We start from the raw sequence: 24,774 nt of genomic DNA on the forward strand, positions 1-24,774 counted from the left end.
CCAAATGTCTTCCAGATTAAGTAAATATTTCAACTAGGGCAAGTAAGGATTTTCACACTGGGAATGTGGACAGTTCTTATTTTTAAAGCATGTCCAGTACCAACCTGAATAATAGATCAATGGTGCTACAAGGAATGTATGATGCATTTCTGGGCTATGAGGAATGGGATGGTGGGTAGTGTGTGAATTGAAAGGAAAAGAAGCAGGGATTCGACCCTGTCCTAAAAGGAGGAGGAAATATCCAAAGTGCTTATCTTAGCAATGAAACCTACTGAAATAGAGGAGGGTAGAGAGAGGGATGAGTACTTCCCTCTCTTGTCAGTTTTTTAGGAAATCCCAGGATTTCCTCAAGTATTTTCAGGAAATACAGGGTTTCCTGAAGGCTGTTGTAGAGATTTTCAGTGTTTTCAACAATCCTTTTTAAGTTAAAAAGAATTAAAGATCCTCACCTGACTATAGCTATCCTTTATCTTTTCAAAATGTAGATTATGAAAGATGCCCACAGAATGATGTCATCTACACTAATAACTGGGAATTATCAGCTTATGGCACAATTTCTTCTTAATTTTTTTTTTTTTTTTTTTTTGTACCCACTGAGCCATGTCCCCAGCCCTTTTTATTTTGAAACAGGGTCCTGCTAAGTTGCTTAGGGCCTCGCTAATTTGCTAAGGCTGGCTTTGAACTTCCAATCCTACTGCCTCAGCCTCCTGAGCCACTGGATTACAGACGTGTGCCACCACACCCCGCTACAATTTCTCCTTAGTTTTGACTCAGGCCTGAAATTTAGCTAAAAAGATATGAGCAGTGCATTTAAAAAAATTCCCTTTACACTCTGCATGCTACCTTGAATATCAGAGTTATCTTCCTGATCTTTGATTATTCTCACCAGACCTTCCAAGGTAGGAAACAGAAACTGCTGAATGCCAAAAGCAGCTAGCAAAAGGAGAAAATATGCAGTAAGGAGGAAACAAACAAAACAAACAAACAAAAAAAACTCTGTACAAATATTTTCTCTTCACAAACAGAGGCAGAAGACAGAAAGTGAACAAGGGATAGAAATAAGCCAATGGGCCTGGTGTCAACAGAGTCACAGAGGGTGATTTGTATTTTGGCAAGCCTCTCAATCTATGATCTGCAAATGTTCTGTTTTGAGAAAATTATGATGCTGATAACAGCAGTTTTAGCCTAAAAGAAATTAACATTCAAAGATATTTGGTATTACTTGCTCAAATATTGCTATATCAATCCACATTATATAAAGTCACCAAGAAAAATGTCTTCTGTACTTTTCTTCACAGCTTAGCATCTATCTTAAGTCTTCCCTTAAAAGATGTAGCTGGCATACACAGGAGTGTGAATCTGGGCCACCTTAAAGCTCTTCCCTTGAAGACCTTTTCCTGTGGCACCGGCAGATGGATGTGTTATCATCTGGCTGAGGCACATGTTCCATTCCATCACGGATCTCAGGCTTGCTGGACTGGCGCTCTGCATATTTCTGAAATGTGTGTTTGAAGGCAGCTGAAAGATTAGTCCATACTTCATTCTCCTGATACCTCTACCCACTGCTACCCCTAGTCATTATACTTCAGACCAAAACCAATGGTCTGGTTTATTCTGGTCCTAAAGTTACATTTTAACTTTAGTTATTATGGGTGCTGGTACAGTATTTCATAATCTACCCAAGAACCCTAATTCACAATTTTATGTGTAAGGAGGAACACTACAAGAGACATGCTAAGCCAAATGTCCCCACTTGAACCAAACAGCAGTTCTCAGCACTAATCTTCTACTTGCTAATGAATAATTTACTTATTGAACATTCACATCAGCAAACAAAATGATAAACATCTCAAGATAAAGTGGGTAGTACATATCCTTTCTGTTAGGCCTATAGTCATATCCATTTTTTAAATGGCAACCAGCCTATAAAATGTTCCTATACTATGGCTGTTGACTGAAATATTTCTATAAATTAGATATTTCACTTCAATGGTTCTTTGTCCAAGTAGCTGTATATTCCTGGTACTGAGCCAAACCCAAGAAAATGGTGATATAAGTAAGTAAGACTAATTAAAATTTTAGGGGGAGAAACTCCTACTATTAAAATTTAGCTAGACCAGCAGAGAGGACAGAACCCACTTAAGGAAGGGCATTTGAGGAATTTACTTTTACTCTTCCTGCAGAAAAATATTTGTTAAAAACAAAAACATGATTTCTTACATATTTTCTCTTTCTGTCTAGATTTTACTGAGTAAAACACAAAGTACTTACTCAAAGTACCAATCCTGATTCCCAGTAAACATTTGTGCTTCAGGATTCAGCCCTAGAGTGTTAGAACTATTATAAATATTTTCATTTGTTTGATTGTTTTATATAGCAAGTTATTTGCCTTCCACCCTTTACTTTGTTGTCCTTGGAGAAAATGAGGACAGTAAAACTTCATGTTGCTGAATGGCCTTTTTTGTTTCCCCAAAACCTAGCCAAGATAAAGGAATAATGAGAGCGAGTCTGAGCTGGAATATCCAGATAGGTATTATTTTGAAAGATACTGGCTTTCTCTCACATATGCTGGGAATTACGGCAAGTCAGTATTAACCATAGAAAGCTGTTTTCTTGCAAACATACCAAGTCAGCTGCTTCTGGGATGCTGCTCATATAAGGAACAAAGCAAACTAAATGAATTAACAATGCCACTGCTGTTAGCCTAACTTATAAAACCCCTCTCCGTGGGTAACCATGAAGATCAGAGCACCATGGAGAGGGACGTGCTTGTACAGGTGACCATCCCTGGACAAAGTGTGAGAGATAGAAGGCACTACTTTCTGGTGAGGCACTGTAGACACTATGTGTAGCAGAGGTGCATCACTGGACTTGCTGGCGAAGTACTGTACAGCCAGTGGTCCCTGGACCTCTCCCACAAGCATTTCTCAATAAACCTTGTATCTCATGTCCCATCTCCCGATGTCTTCCTCGATCTCATGGCAACCTATCCCACTGTCCTAGCACAATGGGTTGTGAACATCATACTTTGATAGCAAAGGCATGGATCTTAAGAGAACAAGGAGGTGACATTTTGAGCAGAAAGAGATGTTAATGATCTCTAGTCCAATCCTCTCATTTTCATCAAGAAAGTTGTCTGATGATCCAAAACACCTAAACTAGGAATTCCATAAGGTACCTACAAAAGAGGATGCAAATAGATAGGAGGGGTTTCTAATCTCTGTTTGTAAGGGCTCCAAGCATTGTTTTACTTTTTTTTTTTTTCTTTCTTTCTTTCTTTTTTTTTTTTTTTTTTTTTTGTCATATTGGATCAATCTCAGGGTAACTCTACCACCAAGCAACTACCTCAGTCCTTTAATTTTTTATTTTGAGACAGGGTCTCCCTCCTGTCTCAGCCTCCCAAGTTGCTGGGATTGCAGGTGTGTGCTATTGCACCCAGCCCTGAGCATAGTTTTTCCTAATACTGAACGGAGATGAAAAGTGTGGAGCCACAGGGGCAGTAGCACTAGCCCTTTCTTCCCACAGGCAGGGGCCTACGCTGAGCTGTAGTTCCATAGGCCCACTCTCTGGCCCCTGCAGGAAGCAAGGCATGAGGTCTGAGGAGGGCTGACCCAGCCGATGGTTGCTCTGAACTGACCTGTAAAACTCTGTAATAGTAGCAGTAAAGCCTGTGTGGCTGTAGCAGGTCCCTAGCAGTCAACTGCCCTTCTTTTGCAATCTTCTTGGCTTCTTCATCATTTTCCTAAAGGGTTTTTAAAAAGAATAATAATTACTCCTGCAGCCCACAAAGAAAACTGGGGCAAGTCTGAGGTGGGAAGATGTGGGGTTGAATGTGAACAGAATGGGAGAAATGGAAATATAACTTAAGAATGACACCATGAGGAAGGAAGCACTGTATAGAGGGAAAAGAGGGGTGGGAGGGGTGGGGGGAAGGGAAAAAATAACAGAATGAATCAAACAACATTACCCTATGTGAATTTATGATTACACAAATGGTATGCCTTTACTCCACGTACAAACAGAGAAACAACATGTATCCCATTTGTTTACAATAAAAAAAAAAAAAAGAATGACACCATGGAAAGAGAGTGCTAACCATCTCTGTTATGGAGAAATGATCACACAGACACATATGGCCCTGCACAGCCACTGCAAGGCAACACCCACATGTGGCCCCTATCAGGGATACCTTGGCGCTTTCCTAGCTACCCAGGAAGCAAGCTTGGCTTTGGCCAGTCATTGGTCCTCCTGACTCATCCTCTCTACCTAAGAGTAATGTGAATTTATTCTGGTGTTATAGCATCTTTTTAAAGCTCCATTTTAACATGCAGCCAGAGCCATCAAAGACTATATTGGTATAAAAATAATTCAGTTATTAGTACCCACAGGCTATTTCTTTAGTACCAGGAACAGTCAGTGTTCCTAATTATACTTTTGAAAAGAGTTAATCTTCTACCATACTGCTGATAGGAAAAGCCATTTGTTGGCAACTCTGGCTTTCATAAAGGGTCACAAAAATGATTCCACCCAGTTGTTTCCTTAAACAAATATTCCTTCTCAGAAACTTAGAATAGACTTACAAAGCAAGGATGAATTTTTACAATGAAACACAACAGCTTTTCAAAACTGTTCCTTTAAAAAGGGAATTCCTATTTTATGGGAAATTTGTGATTCTTGAAATGTTGTATATTGCATGCATTGATTAAGAATTTGTGCCTTTTCAATTTTATTTTTCATTGCTGTGTCATGCAATATTTTATTGAATATGTTTTGTAGTGCAGGCTTTCTAGTTGTGAGTTCTTTTAACTTTTGTTTATTGTGGAAGGTTTTTATTTCATCATCAAATCTGAAGCTTAATTTTGCTGGGTATAGTATATTTGGTTGGCATCCATTTTCTTTCAGAAAATAGTATATATTATTCATCAATGTTTATAGCAACTCAATTCACAATATCTAAGCTATGGAACTAACATAAATGCCCCTTCCACAGATGAATGGATAAAGAAAATGTGGTACATATACACAATGAAATATTACTCAGCCATGAAAAAGAACGATTTTACAATATTTATCAGCAAATGGATGGAGCTGGAGAGTATCACACTAAGTGAAATAAGCCAATCCCAAAAAACCAAAGATCAAATGTTCTTATATGTGAATGCTAACACCCAATGAGGTGGGTGGGATGGGTAGAATAGAAAAGTTCAGTGGATTAGACAAAGGGGAATGAAGGAAAGGGAGAGGGGTCAGAAATTGGAAAGTCAGTGGAATGAATCTGACTTAACTTTCCTATGTACATGCATGAATACACCACAGTGAATCTCCTGTGTATACATATGAATACACATCATGTAACCACAAGACTGGGATCCTAATTAGAATAAGATATATTCCAAGTTTGTATAAATATGTCAAAATATACTCGACTGTCATGTATAACTAAAAAGAACAAATAAAAAAAGAAATAAAGCCATTAGGGAAAAAAAGAACTTGTACCTTTTTTTCTACAGTAAAATAGTGTCACAACTGCCTTAAATTTTTTTTTTTTTTTAATATTTAGCTCTGTTCTTTCAGTCTATAACATGCATTTTCTGTGCTCTCTGTGTGGGTGGGTATAAACACAAATTGTGATTTCTTTAAAAAAAAATCTACATTGTACTTTAAATTCAACATCCTCAAATATGTTGATAGAGGATACTCAAGTGATTTTTGATGTTGATTTTAGATACTTTAAGAGAGCAAAAGTTCCAGAGAAATCACATTTCTTTCAATTTCATTATATCAAATTAAACTGAATTATCATGGATCTCAGGTAACCTATACCAATGAATCTATCATTACCTAACGAAATAAAAATCATAGGGAACATACCTTGGCCCATTTAATTTTCTCTAGTAAATCACTAAGATTTCTTTTGATTGGAACATAATGTTTCCATGGCCTAAGTGCCACATAGAAATGTTCATAATAGGGCGAGTCCTGCTTCAGAACCAGGCTGTCTCCCAACATTAGATATGGATACCTATACGCAGCCACGGTCCCATCGACGTTCACCTGATACTTGTACTGAAAGATCAAAAATGAAAAACATAAGCAAAAACTTTTCACAATGATTGGCTTCATTTTTGCTTCTCATTAATACTGTAATATTAAATACAGAAGAATTACTTTCCAATTTTCAACATGTTTCAAAATTTTATTTTGTAACTTATATTTTCTCTTTATGTTCAACTCATAAGCAGCCTTTAACAGATCAATTTTAAGAAATAGAAAACATTTAAGGATAAAGTGATAAACAACTTTAGGGAATAGGGATGTACCTATTTTGATTGTGTCTATACAATGGGAAATTCAGATTTCTGTAAATAGGTATTAAAACTATTTTCATAAAGTCTGTATCTGTTTATTTTTTGTGGTGCTGGGGATTGAACCCAGGGCCTTGTGCATGCAAGGCAGGCACTCTACCAACTGAGCTATATCTCCAGCCCAAAAGTCTGTATTTATTAAAGTTGAATACTGATAAGAATTTATACTTTCATGTATACATGATTTCACTTGTTCCTATATTCAATCCCTGAAGGAAGAAGGTGTTACCTTTATTTTATAGTTTTTGTGTCAAGAAGACAGAAACTTGGAGAAGTAGGTGCTCTGTTTGCCTATGTTAGATTATTAAGTTTTGATTTCCACTTCAAAAGCCCTTTTCATAGGCATTAAATCTTATTCAATTATTACACTGTGAAGAAGGTACTTTTTTTTTTTAATAATTGAGAAAACTTGTCTTCGGGGAAATATAGAAACTCCGTATTTGACATACATTAAATGTGTGCTCTTTTTATTTACAAAGGACATTAGACATCACTTGACATAGATGACCTATCCTCAGCTTATTAAAGCAAATATTAAAAAAGAGCAAGAAATATACCAAAACTCATGTTGCCCCTACAATTTGAGCACTAAACATAGCTCTGAGCTGTTTGGTAGACAAGTTAACAGCAAATGTTGAGAACAGGGTAACATCTGTGCAGCCACCCTAACACAACAACAAAGACAAAAGGAACTATAATGAACTTTTTAATTCCCCAAGTCTGATAAGAAAGAATGAAAGTGTGCGTCAGTTCACAGAAGAAATTTGCCTAAGCCCACCTATTTGATAGATTTTTAACACAAATTTAACATTTCATATCTATACAAGAAGACTCTATACTTCAGAGATCAGAGGTACGAGGTGATACATACCTTAAAGAAATCAAAGAAACCCATCAATTTGGCTTTTCCAAGCTCCTTTTCCTTCTCCTGGAAAAAGAAATATCCTGTAATTCCTGCATCTAGCAGTTGTGGGTTTTCTTTGGATAGCTGTACCAACTGCAGCCTCTCTTCACGGCTATCTCTACCTCTGAAGAAAGCTTTCTCTGTTTTATTGATCCAGGAAGGTCCTAGAAGTTTGAGGCCATAAAAATAAATGACAATTAAGAATGTGACATTTTATATGGCAAGCATAATCTTCTTTAATCCACCATTGTCATTTAAGATGTTAATGTTCTTTTATCATCAACTCATCTTATAAAGTAGATGCTATTTCCAGAAAATATGGGATCAAATCTCAATTTGCCAGAGATAACTTTCAAGCATAGACTTTCAAAAACACTCTTTTTTATTTGCTAAAGTAAAGAATATTCCAATTCCACCCACTTGCCTATTAATGACAGTTGACACAAGTACTGGTGTTTTCTGTTGTACAAGACTAGAAAATATCCAAAATCATACTGGATCAAGTTTAAAGAAAAAAAGAGATTCGATGACTTGGCTCACTCCAAGAAATAGCTTCCATCTTTTATGTTTCACAATCAAACATGAGCTAGGCTTTTGTTCACAGGACCAAAAAACTGCATAACTAAGACAGACCCACAAATCTTTAATCCTCAGGCTATTCAGAATTTTGGGGAAGACTTTTCTAATACACCATTAAATGCAAATACATAACTATATACATTTATCTATATATTTTATAACTTCTCTTTTTTTGCAGGGGGGAATATTCTGGGAAAATTAATTTAAATTGATTAATATTAAAGAAAGAAAGCCATTGGTTAACACCTGTCATTGTCTTGAGGGATAAATCATAAAACACAGAAATGGGAGTCATTTCTTTTTACTATTTTAGCATACCTTTTTACTATATTAGCACACCTTTCAGGAATTCATTATTATCAAATTAAAAGTAGGCCAATTTTCATGTACTATTAACTTTAGTTTATAACTCTCTGATCTTGTGTACATAATAAGTTCATCAAACAATAATAATCAGAAATACAAGCTATAAAGACAAGGTTTTTTCATTTCAGTGAGTTTGGTTTAAAAAAAAGTTGTGTCATATCAACAATCCAAGCCCACCAAATAGGAGGAAAGGAATTCAGATTTTAAAGGGTGAAGAAGCATAAAAAGGAAAGGGAAGAATTTCTTACCAAGTGTTGAAGAATGTAATATCAAAACTACATCTCTTATATTTGTGTAACATTTTATATATTTCAAAATTATCTCATTTCATCCAGAAATGTAAAGGCCTTGGAGTCTGAATTAAGTGATGACTTTCCCAAATGTATATTTGCAAAAGATTAACTTGAAGGAGACTCAGTGAAGGTAGGTTTGGGCATTATCAGCCCAAACCGTATCTTTTTAATTTTAGGATTAGAAGAATTCTAAACAAACCATGTCAGTGCTTAGGGTGCCTTTTTGCGGTTGGTTGGTTGTTTTTCTGTGGTGTTGGGGATGGAAACCAGAGTCTCACACATGCAGGGCAAGTACTCTACTATGAAGCTACATCCTAGCCCCAAAGGTGCCATTTTTCTATTTTCTTGGTAAGAAAATAAGAATGGTTATTAAAATATACACATTCACTTTCTCTGATTAAACATTCCCTTCACTATTTTCACTCTTAGTTTTTCCTTAGAATCAGCCTCAGTTTACCTGTATTTCCCTGAATAGAGAGCAGATCATTAGTGACACCCCTCATCGCTTCAAGCGTGGAGTGGGTGACGTCATAGGTTGGAAGGATAACATCTCTTGAATCCAGAGAGCCACACCAGGAAATGATAGGTATAGGGCCAGGGATGTCGCTGGCTTTTCGATGCTCCAGAGGCCAATCTCCAAGATTAACATAGAATTCTAAATCTGGGAGAAGGACCTAAGTAAATGAAAGTACAAACATTAGTGCTGGGAGGACTCCAGTCTTTGATACTAAATACTATATTGTTCCTTGGCTTTCTTAAATATTTCTGATAGAGCGTGACCATTCAAAAACAGTACGAGAAGGGAGAAGAATGCTTCTTGGTTGTAAGTTGTATCAGAAAATCTTGGGTGAGGATGGTACATGGCAAATTCTCTTAGCTGTTCTCTTGTCTAGAGGTGGCTTTTAAATTTTAGTATTATATTGAGCTGAAGAAATAGGTCCTTTTGGAGAGCGCTCGCCTAGCATGCGCAAGGACCACAATTCTGCTCAAAGGAGAGAAAAAAAAATTTTTAGTATTATAGAAGGAGAAGCTGTATAGAAAAGCATGAATGAGTGGCTGTGAGAACCCTCTCTGCCAGCTGCCCCATGATGTTAAATGGAGCCCTTGTTTCCCTCCACTATCACCTTCTTTACCACACCTACATTTGTCTCTGGAGTCTGCTGCCCCATTTCCGACTCCATGGTCAATGTCTTAGTTCAGGTCCCTGTCACCTCTTGCCTGGTAATGCTGCAATATCTTCCTTATTAGGTGTTCTCACTCTAGCTCAAATCTAGTTTCCATGTGGCCAAGATCGAGGACCGCCAATTAAATCTTTAAAGCACAAGTTAATGTAATGACCAAAATTAAAAGAAAAAAAAAGATTAAAAGAAACTTAAGCCGACAGGAGAAGGTACACACTTCCTCACTTGGATTCAATGCATCACCTATCTTGTTCCAGTTTAGCTTTAAGCCTTGTCTTCCATTCCCAGGTACCGGTAAATTCTGGGCTACTTTCTGAAAATGCCATCCAATTTAATACATATTTCTTTTTACTTGGAATGTTGTCCTACTTATACAACCTGGTAGTCTCCTTTCTTGTCCCTCAAACCCTGATCTAACATTCACTCCTCTATGACTCACCCTGATCAGGCACTGGAACCCTGGGTATCTGTCATGTTGTGGTACATTAATCTGTTTGTATTCACACTGCATTCCCACTTCCAAAGAACACAAATAAGTCCCACTAGAGTATGCCACTCAAAGACCAGGACTGAGTCTCACTTTATTTTTATATTTCTTCCCAGTCAGTGGGCAAAAATCAGGAATAAAAGGGAAAGATAAGGAATACAAATATATATGCTCTTGCTTCCCTGTTATTAATTATGAACTCATCAATAAAATTCATATCAGAAATTCTTATTATGGAGTGAGGTTTCTCAATCTTGCACTATTGATACTTTGCACTGGATAATTCTTTTCTGTGGGGGATTATCCTGTTCACTGTAGGGTATTTATCTACTTGGTATGAATAGGAAAACCCACTCTATCCACTGGATGCTAGTAGCAACCTCCAAGGTAAGATCACCAAATATGTCTCCACATATTGCCCAATATCCCGTGAGGGGCAAAATCATTCCCAGTTGAAAATTATTGGTACAGAGACAGCAATACCAGTACAAGATAAAGGAAAACAGGCAGTGTGGATGGTCAGAGAGTACCTACCCTCAGGGTCATATGCTCACATGGTGGACTGAGGAGAGGGGGAAAGTAACTGCTGTTTAAAATAAGAACTGACTACCTTCACACACTCAGAACATTTTGAAAACTGTACAACATATCAAGAAGGCTGGTTTTTGGTTTACAAAACTACTTAGATGATCTCTCTGGGTCAGAAAGATAAAAATTGCCCACCTCCACCCTCCACCCTGCATGATCAGGCACAAGAACAAAAAGTGGTCTGAATTGTTCTGTTTAAAAGGAATTCAGAGTCCTGAGAATGTAGAAAGAGAGGTCAAATAGCAGGAGAGGAGATGGTTGTTGGTGGATGTGGACAGGGGGCCCAACCACATTTAGAAAGAGACTGAGATCAAGGACGGCCAGTGAAAAGTTCTCAGAGGTAAGGATGACTGCGTCTGATTGGTGAGAGACTTCTATTTTTAAGTGTCAGGTTTTTTTGTTTGTTTTTTAGTATGCATGGGTACAAAATAACTTCTCTGTGTTACACCAAGCCTTCAACAAAATGAGTCATGCACATAATCTTCTAAAAGTACTTAGGATAAAAGAAGGAAAGTATGTTCTAAGCACAAATTCATCTTGAGGGGACAAAAATAACTGCAGATGATGAAATCTGAATGGGAAGAGAGTTTGCAGAAGAGAGAACTTAAATAACACACCCAGAGGCTGTAAACATCTGGGAGATCATAGAAACCTTGGGGTGCCCTTTACAGCCCACCTACTTGGGATGGGGGCTCAAGTTATCCAATTTAAATGTTATAGGAAAGAGAGATCTTCCCAGATGACTTATGAGTACTTGAATGACACATCTCTGAGCTTGCTATTATAATTCTAAGCATTTACATGTTGCAACAAAATCATTAAACTACACTACTTTTAAAGTAAATTCTTTCATTCTCATACCTTTCTTGCCAGTGACAGTAAAATTTCATCCGAGAACATTTTGAAGTCTGTGTATTTTCCTAAAGATCTCCGGTAAATGTGGTTATTGAGAATCGTGTAATGTACCACAGCACCCCTCTCATCTCCAAATCTTTTGGGAACTTCATTTAGCATCTGAAGGAGATTGATATTGGGGAAGGAAGCAAAATCCTCTTCAATCTGTGGCTCCTTGGTTGGACAAGAAAGAGTTCTCTGCCAGGCCTGAGGATCCTGTTCTGGACATTCACAGTATTCATGGTACACTGGTCCTAGGGAAAGCAAACCACATACAACACCATGGTCCATTAGCAAGTGCCATGATGCAGGGATTATTGACTTCTTGGTGAATTCTATGATTATCTAGATAGAGAAAAACTGCTTTAGACACATCAGTGGTACAGTTCATTATGTCAGTCTCATACCCCTACTTTCTGTCTTCTTTTGGAACCGGCTGCACAATACAGCATAGCATATGCTTTCCCCTAATCTCTCAGTCAATAGGTGATAAATTCATTTCTAGTGAGGTGTAAAGGGCTTGTGAACATAAGACAACTTACATTTTAACAAGGAAGAAGAGAGCATATTAATTTTCAGGCATTACAATGTAGTAGGGGCAGTGATTCTCTGAGACCCCTAATTATCTCCATTGGCTTATCTCAAAGAGGAAATGTGTAACCCAGAGAAGTCTGGCAGTGTAATTTTAAGTGGTTAGCTATAAGCATAGAACTTCTCTGAAGACTCATTTTTAAAAGAATTTATATAAACTTATTATTTTAAGATATTTACATTTATTTTAATATCAAATTTATTAAAAAATTTTCTTGAGGATTTCTACTTTAGGTCAAGATAAATAACGGGGACTGATTTACTCTCCCACCTAAAACCAATGAAAAAGACTCACACAAAATATCTGAAACAAGTTTCAAAGAAACTAGACATCAGGCAATGAAGGAAAGTGAGTCTGAGAGGTAGGAAACAAATACAGTGAATTTTAAAATTCCTAAGTTTATTGCTTAAGAGTTTCCAGGCTGTAGCACAGGGATGGGAGTGGGGAAAGCCTGGCAGTGTCAGTGAATTGAGGAGACAGGGCTGAGAGTCCAGGGAGACCAAGGCAGTCAGGATTGGGAGGACAGAGTCTGAAAGGAGAAAACTGAACAGAGAACTCCAGAGATGTGTAGCAGGTCCCCTTTGAGTATTTAGCAGAACATGTGATCAAGGTCTGTGTGAGGCAGGGGAAGAACCATCCAAAATAATTAGAACACAGAGGCTTGGCAAGAGGGCCTGTTCATCCCAGCCAGACTGGAAAGCCTCCTAATTCCTGGGGCTTGGGAAGGATATGCAAATAGTATGGAATAATAATAGTGAGAAATAATTAGCCCTGGATTAAATTTGTCTCTAATTTGATCTAACAAATTGTAAAAGCATAACTCGAAAGGATTACACTATTTCCAAGTAACTCAGCTGCATCCCAGGGAAAAAACTCAAGAAGATTAAAAAAAAAAGCATCAAGAGATGAAAAATGTACTCTATGGGATTAATGACAAAATGGCATCACAGGGAAAAAAAGATTAGTGGACTTAAAGACACAGAAATGGAAACTAAATAAAATGAAATGATGAGAAAAAAAGAATTTCAAAAATGCTGAAAATATGAGTAATTAGAATCCCTGGAAGGAAAGCTGGGGTGGAATGGAAAAATGGTTGAAGAAATAATGGTCAAAATTTTTCTAAATTTGTTGAAAATTATAAACCAAAGATCTGAGAGGCTCCATAAACCCCAAGCACGAGCATGCGTGCACACACACACACAAAATTAAAAAAAAAAAAAGAAGAAGAAGAGGAGGAGGAGGAGGAGGAGAAAGAAGACAATGACGAAGACTATGATGACTACACCAAAAACCACAACAGCCAAACTACTCAAAACAACTGATAAAGATGGGCTGGGGATGTGGCTCAGTGGTGGAGCACGAGGCTGGCATGTGTGAGGCCCTGGGTTTGATTCCCAGCATTGCAAACAAAAAACAAAACAACAAACAACAAAAACTGATAAAGAGGAAACCTCAAGAAGTAATCTAAAGGGATAAAGATAATGTTGAGTAGACAGTGGAGAAGCAATTTTAAAGTACTAAGAGGGAAAAAAAAATCCATCAATTTGTAATTCTATAACTAAGCAAAAAAGTTTTTTGTTTTTTTTTTAAATGAAGGCAATGGCAGTAAGAAGCTAAGAAAATTTTTCTTTGTTGTCTACCATATGTGCTTTATTCAAAGCCTTCAAGGATATAGACCATGCCTCTTAAACTTTAATCACCATAGTCTACAGGTATGTAATATTCATATATTTTACTGAAAAGATAAAAAAATTCTTAGTCTATACTTTTAAATTGCCCACTAAGAGAGGAGGGAAAGGGGGGGAAATGGGGCATAGTACTGTTAGGTTGTGTTCACATATGAAGATGTAACAACAAATCCCACCATTATGTACAATTATAATGCACCAATAACAAAAATATGAGGAGGGCTGTGGAGAAACACCTTGAGTACTCTGCCTCACAGAGAATGCTGATTCTCCTAAGGACCCACCACTACCAATACCTATTTTCTGTAGGCTTATAAAAAGAAATTGATCACTACTTGAAACATAAGACTTGCTCCAGGGAATGAAAATATTTACCAGATCTGTTTTGGCAGGAGTCTAAGGAAGATTCATCAGTGGAATTCTCCTTAGGAATATAGGGGTTTTAGACCAAAAATGGGGGAACTCTGACTTCATTAAATGTCTTTATAAAAACTTAGTGCATTTTTCACATACAATTTATTGACACAAAAAGAGTCAACTAGGATTCCTGATTTAATGTGCTACCTTGAACTTTTAAGAGTTTCTTTAATGACACATAAGCTAATCAATTTAAACCTGGACTTCATGGTGGATGAGATGTCCTCGTGGAGAAGAGGCAATGAGGATATTTGAGTGAAACTACTATGGACCTGCTCAGTCACCTACTAACTTTTCCCTCAGGAAAGGCTCAGAAGATACTGTCCTCAAGAAGGCTATAAGAAAAAGAAAAGAAATAAAATCTTTGGAAAATTTCAAAATGATTCAACTGAATATTATTTTTTAAAGGTTATAACTTTTTTAATTTTATTTTTACAGACTGCATTTTGATTCATTGTACACAAATGGGGTACAACTTTTCATTTCTATGGTTGTATACAATGTAGATTCACACCATTCGCATAATCATAAATGTACACAGGGTAATGATATCTGTCTCATTCCACTATTTCCTTCTTCCGCTCCCCTCTCATTTCCCTCTACACAATACAAAGTTCCTCCATTCTTCTCTTACCCCCACCCACCCATTATGGATCAGAATCTACTTATCAGAGAAAACATTCGGCCTTTGGTGTTTTGAGATTGGCTTATTTCACTTAGCATGATATTCTCCAGTTCCATCCATTTACCTACAAATGCCATAATTTTATTCTTCTTTATGGTTGAATAACATTCCATTGTGTATATATACCAGAGTTTTTTTTATCAATTCATGTGCTGAAGGGCATCTGTTGGTTCCACAATCTGGCTATAGTGAATTGAGCAGCTATGAACACTGATGTGGCTGCATCACTGTACTATGCTGATTTTAAGTCCTTTGGGTATAAATCAAGGAGTGGGATAGCTGGGTCAAATGGTGGGTCACTTCCAAGTTTTCTGAGAAATCTCCATACTGTTTTCCAGAGTGGCTGCACCAATTTGCAATTCCACCAGCAATGTATGAGTGTGCCTTTTTCCCCTACATCCTTGCCAACACCTATTATTGCTTTTATTCTTGATAACAAATATTCTTAGAATAGATTTACTTTAAGTAAATTTTTGAAATTTATTTCTTTCACACTCAAAAAAAAAAAAATGAAGGCAAAATAAAGACTTTTTCAGTAATGTAAAAGCTGGAAGAATTTATTACCAGTATTCTTACTCTTCTTAATGGAAGTTGTTTAAACAGAAGGCAAGTGGTACCAGATAGAAAAATGGATTTACAAAAAGGAATAAAAAGTACTGGAATGGTAACTACATGGGTAAATATACAACTTTTTTTTTTATAGTTTAAATCTAAATTACTTAATTTGCATTCCCTTAAAATTTCAAGTTAAATGGAGGGAGTGTGTGTATATCATTTCAATATCTAAAGTGTGTGTGTGTATATATGTGTAAGAATGTTGATTTTTATATATATACATAAAATATTGATTCTGTTGAACATGACTTTAAGGTCATTATAACTCGTTTGGAAAAGCATGGGACACATACTAAGGCTAGCTCTGGATTATTAATAACCACTTACCTTTTAAAATATAGGGAGACTGAGCCACATGTTCATTACCATAAAGGATCTCTATCTTCAACCCTTCATTGACCGTTTCATACATCCTATATCTCACCAAAAATGTTCCATCATTCCTGTCCAAAGGTTTAGGGACGTGGATTCGAACTAACTCTTTAGGTGAAAGAGATTTGACTACTACTTTGAATAATGTTTCACCTGAAAGGAAAAGAAATACAAATAACTTCACCACCTCATGATTATCAAGCCTTAATTATTAGACAAATGTCTCTAGAAGAATTTTTTTTTCCTATAGCATCAATGATAAACAAAGATCATTTGAGTCTAGAATATTCTGAAGGCCAGGAATCATGTAAAGGATCTAAATTAACGTTTGACTCATTAGTAATTTAAAAAAGATTTACTGCCAATGAATGAAATCAACTCATAAAAAGCAAAGAAGAAATTAACTTTCTGCCTAAGCATCAAAGCTCAGGTAGTTAAAAAAAAAATCCATGAATTTCAAGAATGACAGATGTCTTCGGAAATTCCGCTTTCTCATTGTAAAATATGCACATGTTCTTTGTACATCATTTCATTATCTAAACTTTTCACTTCTGAGAAAACTTCCCCCTTTTTAAAACCCAATTTCAAACCTTCTTCTCAACCACTTCCTTATATAGAGAGAGATTACGCCGGTTACCAGACTGTGAACGTGCTCACACACGCGCGCACACACACACACACACACATGTTCACCTTTGTAAACACTAGTATTTACTTCTCTGTTTCCTCAGCTTGAAGTGCAACAGTCATACTATAATCACCCCTTTCAACTCCAAAATTTTTGTGGGACTTCTGTTCTAGGTAAGTACACCTACTTAACAAACTCCCTTTTCTATTAGCTAACTTATTTAGACTTCGAAACGACACTGTTGTGAGTAATGTTAGTGTGGCCTAAGAATAAACCCTGGAGCCTCTTTCTTCATGGTATAATGACTGTACCACTGAGATCACCTTATTGAAGGGAAATGTTTAAAATGTGGTAAATCCTCTGAAATCCACAGCCCTAACAGCAAGTTATACCCAAAGTTGTTTTTTAATTCCACGTCTATCACATTATGAAATTAAGCATATTTAACGTATATATTTTTGAAATTACTGAAAAAGATATTTTCTTCTTTGTTTCTAAATCTATTGGGTGTAAGATTTAATCTTGAAGGATTTTATTTTTTTTTCTCAAGAAAAAATTGAAGAGAAACATTTCTCATTCTCTTCAATCATAGTCATGGATTTGTTTTAGTCAGCTTTTTCACAGCTGTGACTAAAAGATCTGACCAGAACAATTTTAGGGGAGGAAAAGTTTATTTGAGGGTTCAAGGTTTCAGAGCTCTCTCAGGCCATAGACAGCTGGCTCCATTCCTGGCGGCTAGAGGTGAGGCTGAACATCATGGCAGAAGAATATGGCAGAGGGAAGTGATTCACAGGATGGTCAGGAAACACAGAGAGACTCCACTCACCAGATACAAAAAATATACTCCAAAGCCACACCCCCAAGTCCCACCTCCTTCAGCCACACCCTACCCACCTTCAGTGACCACTCAGTTAATCCCTATCAGGGGATTAATTCACTGATTGAGTTAAGACTCTTACAACCCAATCATTTCTCCTCTGAACCTTCTTGCATGGTCTCACATGTGAGCTTTTGGGGGACACCTCACAACCAAACCATAATAGTATCTGAAATCTTATAATTAATTAAGTGTGGAATCCATAGCTTATAGGATTCTTGAAACAATGTGATAAGATTATGAAAGAAGTCTAAAATAAATAGATTCTTATATGTAAACAGAGGCTATTACAAAAAGGTAATCATTTACTATGCAATTAGTAGAATGTTGGCCAATTACCTGAAACATATAAATGAAACACACAGATTATTGCCTTGTGTTCTTTCCCACTTGGCTTCAGGAAGGTACATGGTGCAGCAGATTGAAAATTAGGGGAGCAGAGACTGGAAATTAGAAAGTTATTTCCATTGATCCTGCCCTTTCCAGTTGGAAACATACATTGTCTTCTGATCAAATATTCCTATTTGCCCACAGTTCATTATTTCAGACACACAAAGCAGATATAAGACAAGCATAGACCATATCATTGACTGTGTGATTTTTTTTTTTTTTTTTTGGAAAGAGACTCATGGAAGAAACCTAGCTACAAAATGCTTTATTATTTGGAAAGAGACAGTATCAATTTGGATCACTATGACCTCTTCCAGTTACATTTAAATAGCATTTAAAAGTTATATTTCAAAATATACTTGTAAAACTGTAATACAACCATTGGAAATATGGATTTTAAGTGTTTAGTTATTTTTATAGTAATTATCCATGCCTGTGTCATTGATGGCATGAAAATTAATATAAGAATCAATGCAAAGGCTGGGGTTGTGGCTCAGTGGAAGAGTGCTTGCCTAGCATGTGTGAGGCACTGGGTTCAGTTCTCAGCACCACATATAAATAAATAAAATAAGGGCCCATTAACAACTAAAAACTATATTTTAAAAAGAATCAATGCAAAATAATATTTACCAGAACTAAAATAGAAATAAGCAACTCTAACCTTACAAGAGAAAATGAGAAGAATGAAATTCCAAATTGCTTCAAAAGGGAGGACTGTGAATCTTCATTTGCCCTGGTAGCTATTATAATAGCACCGAATTGAAGTTTAGCTTGAGTTTTCTCATCTACAAATTCAAATGTCTTTAAGACAAATTGTGACTATTAATCCCTACTATGTTTCAGTCCTTGACCGCATATGTATTTCCTATCCCATTTATTTTCTAGAAGACCTTGTAAAGTAGGTATTTGTGGCCCCCATTTTATAGAACAAGAGCCTGAAGTTTCAAGAAGTTAAGTAGCTTGCCCCAGGGCACATACATAATGCATATGGAAACATTCAAAGTTGAAAGAATAGCTCTGGCACTTCAGGTACAATGGTGTTCTCTCCTCTTCTGATATTTAGGAAGTTTTACAAACTCTGTAGCTATAACAAGTGTTGATTTTACATGACCAAAAGAAGAGTTTCAGAAGACTAAGGTATTGTGCCCTGAGACTAAATAAAAATCCTAAAAATGTCTGACTGTCTGCTAACATGGACACTCTCAAGGATCTTACTGAAAACTGATGCATGACATCTATATAAAGGGCGATTTGATAAAAGGAAAAGAGCAAAGGGCTGAGTATCTGGTCTTGGCTCTGACACCTATTGGCTGTGGGGCTATGGACAACGAATTTTAGCTTCACTGAGCCTCAGTGTATGTATAAAATGAAGACAATAATATCTCTTCTTCCTACCACAAAAGACTGTTACGGAGAACAATTAAAATAGAGCAGTTTACAATACTATATAATTAGGAAGTAAGATTATTTTATGAAGATATCATTACTGATGAAGGTAGAGGACTGAGGAGAAAACAACAAATGCCTTGTGTGTGTTGGCAAGCACCCTACCACTGAGCTACAGCCCCAGCCCCATTCAATTTTTAAATGTACAGCTCAGTGTGTTAAGTAAATTCACATTATTTGCTACTGTGCAATGAATCTACACCTTTTTTTTTTTTAGTACTGGGAATTGAACCCACTTAAGCACTCAGTGGTGCTTAACCACTGAGCCACATCCCTAGCCCTTTTTATATTTGATTTTGAGATGGGATCTCACTAAACTGCTGAGGGCCTCACTAAATTGCTGAGGCTGGCTTTGAACTTGAAATCCTCCTGTCTCAGCCTCCTGAGTAGCTGGGATTACAGGCAAGATTACAGGCTGGATTATAGACATGCAGCATGTTGACCCACCACATACCTTTTTTTTTTTCTTGCTTTACCCCTTCTTGAGACAATCACTATTTGGCTTCTATTTCTGTGACTCTGACTACCTTGCATACCTCATATAAATGGAATCTCAAATGTTACTTTTAATGGCTGCCAAACATTTCACTGTATGACTGTATTATACTTTATTTAACAATTATCTTTTTAAAAAAAATTTTTTTAGTTGTCAGGTCTTTATTTTACTTTGTATATTTATTCGTATTTGGTGCTGAGAATCAAACCTAGGGCCTCACACTTGCCAGGCAAGTGCTCCACCACTGAGCCACAGCTCCAGCCCTAACAATTATCTTATAGTTGGCTATTTATACTTCTGTAACAAATAATCATAATGCTGCAAGAGTATCCGTGCTCATAAATCTTTGAACATACTTGGATTATTTTCCCTGGACAGATATCTGGAAAATCAGATTATTAGATAATAGAGCATGGACTTTCTTTGCAAATGATATTCTGTTTATTTTTTGGTGCAGGGGATTGAATCCAGGGGCACTTTGCCACTAGTCCTTTTTATTTTGAGATGGGGTCTTGCTAAGTTGCTTAGGGACTTGCTAAATTGCTGAGGTTGACCTCAAACTTGCCATCCTCCAGTCTCAGCCTCAAATTGCTGGGATTACAGGTTTGTGTCAACACACACAGCAAAGATATCATTTTTAAAAATAACATTTTCTAACTACTGAAACTCAAATGGTCTTTGCATTTTAAAATGCAAAAAATTTAAAAGGAAACCATTTTGTAATGTGAAAAATTATATGAAATTCAAATTTTAGCATGTATAGTTTTATTAGAATACAGACAGGCCCTTTTGTTTACACATTGTCTATGGCTACAAAATAGAGTTGAGTAAATGTAACAAAGACTATTACATTTACTGACCTACAATATCTAAATTATTCACTATCTGATTTTTTTTAATCTTTTTCTCTTTTATATTTAAAGAAAGTCTTCCCTATCAGTCTTCCTTTTGAAGCAGTCTTTTCCTCTGCAGCAGATCAGTAGTTAATACCTTTTCTTTATTGAAATATATTCATTATTTTTAAATGAAGAAAGCAATTTAAAAACCTAAAAATGTATGATTTCTAAAACAATTGAAATACTCTTTTATAAAAATCAAATATTACGTGATCTTACCATTTTTGTTTTGTGAACACAATAGATCTGGTACAGGGTTACAGAAAAGTTACTCTTAAAAAAGGAAATTATCTTTTTTGATTAAGGCAGTATAATTATAAGCATTAATTAAATTTTTACAGCAGTATCACTATCTGATTTTTGAAGGAAAAAGTTAGCTGAACCCTGATATAACCTCTTTATTCTCTGTCAATAGAGTTGGAATTATTCTACCCCAATTCCTATAAAGCATAGAAAAACAGTTGTCTGAAGATTTAGGATCTAACTGGTAGGTATATTATGAAAGTGATAATCAAGGACAACTTCAGGAGTGTTCTGAATTAAATGTAGAGCAAAACCCACTGAAGTGGTTAAGGAAGAACAGGTTCTCATCAGGCCTCAGCTCAACATTCTCCACTGGTTTTCCTTTATTTCTAAAAATCCCTTACTTCACAATTGGGGTGGAAGGCACTGGGGAAGAATGGAGTCACTTTAGGTAGAGGAGAGTGAAGGGAGGGGAAGAGGTATGGGGTAGGAAGGACAGTAGAGTGAAACAGACATTATGACTTCATATACATATATGACTGCATGACAGATGTGATCCTACAATATATATAATCAGAAAAATGAGAAACTATGCTCCATTTATGCATGATTTATCAAAATGCATTCTACTGTAATGTGTAACTCATTAGAATAAAAAATTAAATATACAAAAAAACCCTTGCTTGGCATTCAAGGGCCTTGAAGATTTCAAGGTACAACCGGACTTCCTCTTTCTGCTTAGCATCAGTAAATTATTTATTTTCCTGAACTCCACACTCTGTTATGCATCTGTGCTTTTGCACATTGCAGAGCATCTATGGGAAGGCCTGAACAGCCACATGCATCCTTCAAATCTCTGCTCCTGGAATCTTTCTAGACTTCCCTAGGAAACTGGTAGTTCTTGGTGTTTTTACCGCACTCTGTATATACCTCCATTGTACTATGTTGTATAGTCATAGGCGATCTGCTTATCTGTTTGCCCAATAGATTGTAAATTCCGTGATGGGCAGGCATTATCCTCAGCACGATTACAAAGTACATAGTGGACAGCAAATGAATATTTGTTTAATGTGTGTGTGTGTGTGTGTGTGTGTGAATCTGTTGGCTCTTACATACTTTGCTTAATCGACAGTGCCCCCCACTGTTACCCCGTGCTCCACCTCCCACAGGTAAGTTTTCCAGCAGGACTGGCAGGGTAAGAGGCACCAATCCATTCCTTGTCTTTGTTGATAAAATAGGGTGCCAGTTGGCTGGAACCCTAATTTAGATATAAATTAGCAAATCCTGACTAGCAACAACTTGAAAACAGTAAGACAAGTTGTAAGAAGTTGCAAAGGTTAAGATGTAAAAGAGAATGTGGGAGGCAGACCCAGCTGAAAGACTGCCAGGACAGTATCCATCTTTGTAGAGGAAATAACTGAATTTCTACAGACTTTCACTGATTCCTGTAATATGCTCTCAAGAAGTCAAAACTGCGAAGAAAACTAAAACCTAGGCCACAGAACTGTCTCCTTTCTGCCTACTGCTCTGACATTCCTTGTTAGTAGTTTTTTCACGGTTTCAATTCCATCAGGCCTAAACCAAGTAATGCAAAACAAAGTAATCCATCCTTCACGTGATGACTCCTCAGGCCCAGGCCTCCTAGGCCCTCCCTGCATGCCGCAGCAGTTCCGCCATCTACACCCGAGACGGGAGGACCATCCAGCCTGTGCCTCACACCGCACGCACTATAACTCCCTGGGCGCCACGCACTCGGAACGTCAGTCTGCACATTAAATGTGGAAGGGCTCTTGGAGTCATTCATTCATTCATTCTGAAGACTCGGGGCTTCTCCCTCTCTCCTTGGTGTCGGGGAGGAAGACGGAAGAGAAAGTGATCAGACTTAAGCAAGGGCGATGCACGCCGGGGGGAGGGGCCGCGGGTGGATTCCCGGGCCGCGCTGTGGCGGCGGGGCCGCGCTGCGGGGTCAGGAGCGGGGCGGGCAGGGAGACGAGGGAGGCCGGCGGCCGGACGCTACCTGGGGGCGAGCATGTGAGGTTCTGGCCCTCGGAGTTGACCGCCTGCAGGTAGAAATAGCGGACGGGCAGAACGACGGCCGCCTGCAGCCCGGGCCCCCACGCCAGGCTCCGCGGCGCGCTGACCGGGGCCTCGGGGGACCCTACGGCCAGGAGCAGGGCAAGCTGCAGCGGCAGCAGCTGGAGCCGCGCGAGGCGGCGCATGGTCGGCGGGGCAGCTGCGGTCCAGCTCCGCGGCTGCAGGGAGGGGCCCGGCGCGCCGCCGGCCGGGCTGAGGCCCACCCTGGGGCGGGCCTCTGCGTGGCCGCCGGCCGTCCCGCCCCCCGGCCCTCGCGGTGCTGGAATGCGAGCTAGGGGCGATCACCTACCGTGCACAGCGCAAAGGCGATGGGCACCCCTTGACCCCCAGGCTCCTGGACCCTACGGAGGACGGGGTGGAAGGACCCACGCAGAGAGACCGAGGGTACGAGTGGGCACTCTGCGTTGCCCAGGCCTCGGTATGCCCGGCCCCGCCTGTGGTAGCTTGAGTTTGTCACTGTTTAGAGGAAACCAGGGCGAAGATCCGGTGGTGACTGTTGTAGGGTGAGAGAAAGGGCACGGTCCGCGGCTGAGAAACTTTCTTGGAAATTTCACTGAGTTAACCTGATGCAGAGCCCTTGTCAGGCGTCTCTCGCTCCCTCCTTCCGCACCGCTTCTCACGGCTGGCTGTTCACACCAGCACTCTCTAGTCGCCTGTGGTTTCTTGTCTTCCCAGAAGCCTCCCTCATTGGAGTGGAGTGTGATTCCCTCCACTCCTCTCCTTTGCCCTTTTCCACCACATTCCCCTCTTTCTCTGCTCTTTTCTGAGCATTCACCGAGTTTGGGTCAAGCCTGGTGGCTGAGCTTCACCTTAAAATCTCTTGTCCCCCGTAATTAATGGAAAGTGGTTGGCCTTGTTCACCTCCACCACTTCTCAGAAGCTGGAAACTGGGTCCAGGAAGAGACTGGTAGAGGCACCAAGAGCCTAAATCACGGCCTGCCTACTTTTTGTGACCATTTAATCTACATTTGTTATTTTTCTTTGTATTTATCTGTTTATGGCTTGAATCTATTCATAGGAAATGAAGATTCTCTGAGGGAACTCACACTGGAGAATGGACACAGGATCACCCTCTTGGCAGACTCAACCTAACAAGTCAGAACCAGATCCTGGGCAACCCTCTGTCTTCTCAAGGCTTTAATTGGGCTACTCAGCATTTTTGCCCTGACCAGGTTTTGTTAGGGAAAAAAACTATCTCATATTTTCACCACTTTTCTTGACTAATTTTAGAAAGGCTAAGCAGAGGTAGATGTTGTTCTTTGTTCTTGGGAAAGATTATTGGAGAACTGGTAGTAAATCACTAGTAGATTGCAGGGCTAAACTAGTAGATTGCAGTAGCATTACTTAGTATTATTTTCACTGGTAAGTTTTCTGGAGTGGTCTATGGATTCCACTTTGCTCTGTCCATCACTCAAAATTGTATAGAACACATTTTGTTCACACTCTTTCAAATTCAGACTTCAAAACTTTTTTTTTCCCCCAGAGAAATGATCTAAGGGTTAGCTCGTCCTGAGTGATAGTGAAATATGGCATAATAAATTTTATAACACTTTGTGAGAACCCATCAAGGAAGCCATATAATTGTATCCAAACACCCTCTTGTTTAGCAATACTGAGTCTGTACCAACCTGTTTTCTTTCTTAATCCATCTCTGAAGAGCATATCTCTTTAGAACAAC

At 38.2% G+C, this 24,774-nt stretch overlaps 1 protein-coding gene across 1 annotated transcript; it reads right to left on the reverse strand.

The window, feature by feature from the left end:
* Window positions 1-588: 588 nt before the first annotated feature.
* On the reverse strand, window positions 589-23,293 carry POGLUT3 (protein O-glucosyltransferase 3). The gene is made up of 8 exons (XM_079101624.1): window positions 23,020-23,293; window positions 15,982-16,179; window positions 11,625-11,911; window positions 8,965-9,181; window positions 7,237-7,433; window positions 5,872-6,066; window positions 3,638-3,742; window positions 589-1,495 (listed from the first exon to the last, which is right to left on the reverse strand). Exons 1-8 carry the CDS (start codon window positions 23,219-23,221, stop codon window positions 1,370-1,372), a joined length of 1,527 nt encoding a protein of 508 aa, XP_078957750.1. The 5' UTR covers window positions 23,222-23,293; the 3' UTR covers window positions 589-1,369.
* Window positions 23,294-24,774: the final 1,481 nt, after the last annotated feature.

The sequence above is a fragment of the Sciurus vulgaris genome (genome assembly GCF_902686455.1).
Source record: "Sciurus vulgaris genome assembly, chromosome: 11".
Taxonomy (NCBI): Eukaryota; Metazoa; Chordata; class Mammalia; order Rodentia; family Sciuridae; genus Sciurus; species Sciurus vulgaris.